The sequence below is a fragment of the Tupaia chinensis genome, unplaced genomic scaffold (assembly GCF_000334495.1).
Source record: "Tupaia chinensis unplaced genomic scaffold, TupChi_1.0 Scaffold000272_1, whole genome shotgun sequence".
Taxonomy (NCBI): domain Eukaryota; kingdom Metazoa; phylum Chordata; class Mammalia; order Scandentia; family Tupaiidae; genus Tupaia; species Tupaia belangeri.
This window is the reverse complement of record NW_006159754.1, coordinates 3,881,640-3,889,526: the sequence shown is the minus strand read 5'-3', so window position 1 is coordinate 3,889,526 and position 7,887 is coordinate 3,881,640. Positions and strand designations below refer to the sequence as shown.

The 7,887-nt window shown below is 38.4% G+C and overlaps 1 protein-coding gene across 1 annotated transcript; it reads right to left on the bottom strand.

Annotated features, from left to right (window-relative positions):
• Positions 1-4,050: 4,050 nt before the first annotated feature.
• On the bottom strand, positions 4,051-7,881 carry P2RY1 (purinergic receptor P2Y1). Its single transcript, XM_006149757.3, has 2 exons — positions 6,581-7,881; positions 4,051-4,168 (listed from the first exon to the last, which is right to left on the bottom strand). Exon 1 carries the CDS (start codon positions 7,739-7,741, stop codon positions 6,620-6,622), a length of 1,122 nt encoding a protein of 373 aa, XP_006149819.1. The 5' UTR covers positions 7,742-7,881; the 3' UTR covers positions 4,051-4,168; positions 6,581-6,619.
• Positions 7,882-7,887: the final 6 nt, after the last annotated feature.

The window sequence follows — 7,887 nt, the reverse complement described above, 5'->3', positions numbered from 1 at the left end:
GCCACCCTTATATGTAGGCTACATGCTGCTCTAACAATTTCTTTGGGAATTCCAAATGGAGTCTTCAGAAGAAAATAACATTAACAGAAAAAAAAATGAATGCATGAACATGTGTAACACAATTAACTAAATAGCTTTACATTTATTTGAAAATAGTTTTGAAAAACATTCTTCATCCCATGTTCCTTTAACTCCATGCTGCCTTTTACTGAGGAGCAAAAATTTTCCCATTTTCTTTGTCATGTCCACAGTAAGATATAAGGTCATTTGTGACTCAGGATAGAAATACATATATGAGTACTGGATATGTGAATATATGGCGGGGGGGGCAATTAAAATTACAAAGCCTTACTCACTGGGTTATGAACTCTGAGCTAGTCTGCTTTACTTTTGTTGAAGAGTATCGATCACAATTGACCATAGTGATTCATAAGCCATGTATGGGTCAAGACCCACAGTCTGAAGAGCCTTGGGCTGTGGGAGAATGTTCTGATAAGAATGAGAACACCACTAGCTCCACTTCTGACTGTGGACATTTTACTCTCACCTGCAAACTAAAGTGATAAAACCGATTCACTCCAAGGTCTCTATCGTTATTAGTCTATCATCACAGATTTCCACTTTCACACAGGTGATTTCTCTTCATCGGGTCATCAGGAAGGCATTCCCTGCTCCTTGCAGCACCAACAGCCCTCACTCGTCTCCTATCCCTCTTTTCCTTTGTCATCTCCAAATTCCCGAGGGCTGCAGTGCTATCAGCTGCTCAGCCCAGGAGCCTGACTCTGGCCCTTAGCTGCTATTTAGTACCAGCAGTCATGCTGGCTGGGATGTCAGTCCCCAGGATCTAGCCCAAAGCAACATAACCTTGCAGGCTTAAGCACTAAGCACAATGTTAACATTAACGTGAATTTCTAGTGACATCTGCTTTGTCTATAATGCCCTATCACATCAGACTTCTAAACCATAATAAATCTACTCTGAATTTAGGACAAGCTTTACGCATTTGGAAATGGAAACTCTGATCGTAATAGGGAACAAGATTCTAAACCACCTGAAAAAGAAAGCATCAACTTTCTATTTCATTAAAGGAAAAGGGGGGGGGGGAATAAAAATACATATTAACTTGTGGATTAAAAGGTTTTTTGATACTAACCCCAAAGTGATTTAGAAAATAAAAAAAAAAGGTACCCAAAGGTTTAGGGTAAATTTTTATTAAACCAGAAAGAGAATTATCTTGTGTAATTTCTACGTCTTCTTTAAATAAGCACACATGTCCACCTCTACACACATAGATACACACACACCTTATAAAACACTACCAGAGCTGATGTTAACAAGTTAAGATTTTCAGATGATGAACTCTAGATAGTACATCTAATTAAGGAATTAATACTGACTGATGCACATCTTAAAGGCTGCAAGAAATCTGCCTTTCTCCCCACTGCATTCCATGACAGGGTGCTTATCTCAGAAGACAGCCAGAGAATCCAACACAGGACCATGTGTACTTACCTTCCCAATTAAGAGGAGGGGAGGAAAAAAGATAATGCTTTAGGCAAGTTTTCCTCCCATAATACATGTTTTTCACTGCAGTACCACATACGTGGTTTTAAACACTCCTGGGAGAAACAGGTGATTTAGATAAATAAACAAAAACCACAAAGGATTATTAGTATGACTACCTTCATGCATTTAAAAAAAGAAAGAAAATAAAAAAGATCAAGAAAGAGAGTAGCTAACATTTTAGATTCAGAACACCAGTATGAGAAGTACACATTGTGGCAACATTTGATATTCTGCTTTAAAGAATTAGCTCATATCTCCATTGGTAATTAAATTTCAAGTAATGGCAACCTTATCAATTATTTTATACAAGGATTCTTCCTTTTGCACTGTAGTTTTTACAGTCCAGTCTATACCTTAAGGAAGACCTGAATTGCTGTGATCTACAATACTTACTAGTCTTTACAACATTATATGTTAAAATTTTGGGACATCTGTGAGTATTAATATCATAATAACATAGAAGCCATCAAGTTATGTTTCATAGTTTTATTGAACCTTTTTCAGTTTTAATTGTCTACGGTAAGCACAATTATAGTGACCACAGCTATGAAGCTCTGTTGCTACTATAAATAGCAGATACAAAGTTGGTTGTCATGCCTTAGACGTGCACACACACACACACACACACACACACGTCCAAATGCTGCATACTCCTGCATGCAAACAATACTATACTATTATAGGAAATGTATTTTCCTTTTATTAAAAACACAATCCTTCTGGATTTCATTAAAGCAACCACTGACTTAGATAAACCTGAGAAAGCGCAAAATGTCAAGTAACACTGTCTCCATACTGCTCATTTAGTGGCACTATTAATCACAAAGAAATCTAGCTTAATTCTCTATATTAAAATCACAGATATAAAAATAAACATTTTTGCAAAAGCACTAAAACATACTATAATTCAAATTCACAAATTTGATATGTAATGTATATTCACCTTCATATTAATTTGTGATAATGTGTAGAGTACAATGTACAACAGAATAAAAAACTGTAACAGAATTCAGCAGCCAATTCATATACAGTTATCATCATAAGACTTGGAATTAAAGTATCAACTGGACAAAGAAAATAGGTTAAAATGAATAGCACTATTGAACTTGCTGGTAGTGTGTTACTTAAAAACTCCATCTCCAAGAACTTAAGATTAGACATTAAGATTCCTAAAATTCACCTGGAGAAGAAACACAATGCAAAAATTTAAGCAGAATTGAGCAGCAGTAACCGACTGCATCGTTGCCTTTTTGCCTCCCATCTTCCTAAGTTTTCCTTAAATGTTAATGTTATATATGCAATGTCCATCCCACCAGCCTTCTAAAACATAAGAGATCAACTCTGAATATAAAATAAGCCTTTAGTATTTGGCAACAGAAGTTTTGATCATATTTGAGAGCAAAATTCTAAACCTTCTAAAAAGACAATACGAATTCTTCTATTAATGCAGATGATAAAGATCCAGTCAGGCTAAGATATTTTATATTCACTATTGATCTTATGATAGTCTGACACCAAAATGTGTCTGTATAGAAAGAACTCTAAATAAAAAAGATACCCATGCAAAGCATTTCTAGGGAAAATTAATCCCTTATATCATGAAACAGATTTCCATATCTTAGACCAAAAAATTTCTGAAGACTTAAACATTTCAAGACACTAATATTTGAAAAGCATCCTAACATACAATTCTCATTTGATCTATGTATTATACATTATGTAAAATACAACAATGTGACATATTATTATCATACATTGTAATAAATATAGTGTACGTCAGTATGTTGACTCTTTCAAGAAAGTTTGTCAATCTGTACAACTGAAAGACTGTGAGCATCATAATAAATACTAATACAACAGTTACAATCTGACCAACAGTTAAAGCTTCAATAGATCCTAACTAGTATCACATCTTTATGTATTGTCACTAGTCAAATTCCAGCTGCTATAAGCATGGCGTCTAAAGAATCCAAAGATAGTTTAGTGTGCTGTCTGAGTAAATTGAAAAGACTCATCGGTCATAGGTCCACATCACTTGGTGAACCTTGTAAGAATTGTTAGCCAAGGACTAGACTGAAGAGTCCTGTAAAATATAGTAGCACATTTTACATCCTCCTGGAAGTCTACTTCTCACGTTTTACCACGTCCCAAGGCCCTAATAAATGGATGTCTTCCAAGCATCTTAGTCCATGAAGAGTGGTCTTTAAAGGATCAAAACTCCACAGGTGGCCAAGTAGCAACATCATGGTTTTAATTCTGAATTCTCACTTGCCTAGTTATATTTTCTGTCTTTTTTATCATCTCAATGTAAACACAAGTTGATATTGAAAGAGACAAAGGTGCCAATTTATAAGGGGGAAAAAAAAAACAACTTTGGAACTATAACAGTATTTTTGTAGTGTGAAATGGAGTTACTTGATAAGTTCTATCATTTTACCTCTTCTTTACTCCAATACCAACAGATTTCTGCCTTTTCTATCGGTATACTTACTCAATCATCATATGGCATGGATCAGCTTTTCAGACAATAGATCACTGCTTCATCCTGCCCCTCTTTATGTGTTCACCATTAGCACAGATCTTCCCAGAGACTTCTCTTGGCCTGGAAGGAGTTGGCAAGATCATTCTTGTTACTATTTGGCTTGCATTCACATGTCCTTGTCGTCCACTATGTAACGTTTGAATCTAAAGAAGAAACACTTTGGGGAAAACATGCCAAGCAGTAAAAGGCATTTCTAGTCACTGTCCAACTCTTCACAGGATCCACACTCTCAAAGAAAGTTCTCTGAAAGCTGAAGCAATGCACTGAACACATACTCTACACCAGAGGAGGCATCCTGAGACCTAAAAAGGAAGAAAACTAAAACAAATGGTGAGCAAATATTATACAAATGTGTATTATTAGACTACAAGTTCTGTTTCTGGAATTTTCACTCCAGGCAGTTTAATAATATTGATCCTGTCTCACTGAACATATGTTTGGAAAGAGTAATAAAATAATGACATCTTTGAGATTTTGTCTTTTAGGATTCTAAACCAGACCAGGTTATATGAGCCTAACCAAAAGAGAACTTGTTCTTTCCCTGACACAAAGAGGTATAGTAGGTTTCTTCTTGATTTGGTTTCTGTAGTCCTATGCATTAAGATTGAACATGTAAAAAGAAACACTGGTGAAAGCTAAACACAGGTATTCTTCATTGATCTTAGTGGCCTAAATTGGGTAAATTGAAACAACTCTGAAAGTCTCACAAATCTTCTACCCACCAGGGGAATGGCAAGAACTGAAATCAGCCCTGAATTTCCTGTCATTACATTCCCCAGGGGATTAAGGTTATTTCTTGCTTTAACATCTAGCCTCATACTGCTTTACTTATAAAGTGCTTTTAAACAAGTTATTCTACCAGCCATTGCAAACTCTGGGGATGACTTTATGGGGGTTAACTTTCATAACTAAAATTTTGTAAACTTGACTAACTAAAAATTTGGAATTAATTTTGTTACCTCAGCTCATTATTCTCATTATATAGAATTTGATGACTTTAAGGGCTAGAAATGCAACCATCCAACATTCACTTAAAATTACTACTGAAATTGTTGAAGTTTTAAAAATATTTTCATTAATACCAGACAGATAACAAATATGAAAAAAACACTGGCCCGTAGCCTTCTTGTTAACTGTTAGTAGTTCGATTACTCCCATCAACAGTTTATTTTTCAACGTCGTGGTAACATAGATATTAATTCTTCCTATTTCTCTTTCCACATATACGGTTTCTTTTTCCTTTAAGTATTAGGCTATATGATTCATTAAAATATTACACCTTCTCATTCTATCAACATAACCTATACAAAGTCTATTACCTCTTTTCATATGGGATATGTTTTCAAACACTTTGAAGAAACAAAAGAGCTATTTCCAACCTGATTTTAATTTAAACTAGAGTCCTTATTCTAAAATGTCTTCTCCCCACCCCCTGCCCCATTACCTCATACATTTGAGACTATCCTTGTTAGCTACATGTTGTGATGACTGTCAACCACTCCCTTTTTGAAAATACTATTCTCCTGCCCAATATCCCTCAACTTGCTAACAGTTATTCAGCTGTACTCGGACGTTGGTCTGCAATTTATCTGTGATTTTTCATTGTTTTTACAGATGTGTGTGAGCACTTGTCCTCTAACACAAAGTCCTAAGGCACTGCACAGTCAGGGGTACAAATAAATGCACCTTAGCACGGGAAGTCTAGGAAAGATCATGGTGTTTACAAGGAAAATACAAGCACTTTGATTCTTTTGAATTTAATGTATTTACATATATTATCTTAGCAAGTAAGAAAATATGTGTAAACTTCCACCATTAAACATTCAGCAGCCAAAATTACTTAGTCCAGACATAACTGGAAAAGAATCACTTTTTAGGATTTTAAGTTCATTGACTACTTTTTTATTTAATCCCCAAAAAATCTCTGTCAGCTACCACCTGTGCTTGTTAAGACATTCCCCCCAAAGACAACCAACTCAGAAACTGGTTTCCCTGTTATGAAATGAGTTGTGTTTAGAATTTTGTTATACTATCCTACATATGTTTGAGACTGTAGATTTTAATTTGTTTCTACCATGGATTATTAAAAATAAAGGCTAGACCTATCATAAATTCAAGTTTCAGGTGGCTAGTTTTCTTGGAGAAATTATTAATATCCAAATAGCTCCAGTACTCATGTGCACACACAACACTTTAAACAGAAAAGCTTGTACATCTTAAAGGCAGAAAAGAAAGTAAATATTTAACTAGGTAGGATTGCTTTATTATACATAACTCTAGTCAGAAGGGGAGACTTTGAAAGCAAACCCAAACAAGCCAAGTGTGAAGGTGGCCATTTCTACTTCTATTCAAAACAAACAAACAAACAAATAAACAAAAACAAAAGAACTTTCTCCTTTCTCCGTGTGAATTTTCTCTAAACTTACTAGAAACTTAAAGGGGGGAAAGCAGTTGGCTCTGGAAGCATCCTACCATGTTACAAAAATGAGGTGTCTGGGCACTGTGGAGCCTTCACAGGCTGGTATCTCCATTCTGCTTGAACTCAGATAAAATATTGAGGGTCATGTCTTCACTCTTGGATTGCAAATTTGCCTCACTTCTCCTGGAAGCTTTCCTGGTTGCTCGGGAAAGTCTCCTTCTGAAGGTGTCTCCTGCCAAGAAGTAAAGAATGGGGTCCACACAGCTGTTGAGACTTGCTAGACCTCTTGTCACCTGATAAGTGGCATAAACCCTGTCATTGAATGCACACATTTCTGGGATCTGAAAATCCAGCCGGGCCCTCAAGTTCATCGTTTTCATCACATGGAAAGGGATGTAAGACACAGCAAAAACAGTCAGTACAATAATCACCAAGTAAATCGATTTCCTTCTCAGAGGCGAGTTGTCCAGGTCATTGTAAATCAAAGCTCTCACAATTAACCCATAACAGCCCAGAATCAGCACCAAAGGGACACAGAACATGGCCACGGTCGTGCACATGCTATAGATGAAGTAACTTCGCAGGTAGTCGTCCGAGGTGGTGTCATAGCAGGTGATGGTTTTGTTTTTCCGGATCCCGGTCCCCGAGTAGAAGAGGATGGGGGAGATCGCTACCACCACGATGAGCCACACCAGCACGCTGATGTAGACTGCGTTCTTCTTCTTGAGCCTGCCCAGGGACTTGAGCGGGTACACCACGCCGCTGTACCGGTGCGCGCTAATGCAGGTCAGGAACAAGATGCTGCCGTAGAGGTTCACGTGGAAGATGAACCTCTGCAGTTTGCACATGGCATCCCCGAAGATCCAGTCCGTCTTATTGAAGTAGTAGAAGATGAGGGCTGGCAGAGTCAGCACGTACAGGAAGTCGGCCAGCGCCAAGTTGAACATGTACACCGAGATGCCGCTCCACGGCTTCATGTGGAAGACGAACATCCAGATGGCCACGCTGTTGCCCAAGAAGCCGATAATGAACACCAGGATGTACACAGCTGGCAGGTAGTAGAACTGGAAGCCCGTCTTGGTCAGGGCGCACGTGAACGAGGAGGCGACTGCAGCGGTGGAAGCGACCGTGCTGTTCCCCCAGGGAGAGCCCGGGCCGGCCAGGAAGGCAACGTCCGTCCCGTTGGGGACAGCCGGCCACAGCACCTCGGTCATTCTTTCCTCCCCGACTTAGGCGGCTACTCCGAGGGGCAAGCTGCGGCAAGAGGGAGGTGGCGGTAAGGGGCGCAGCGAGCATCTGAGAAGCCGGCGAGCGGAAAGGAGCGGGCGCGGGGGATCCCTGCGGGTTTGGGCGCACGGGG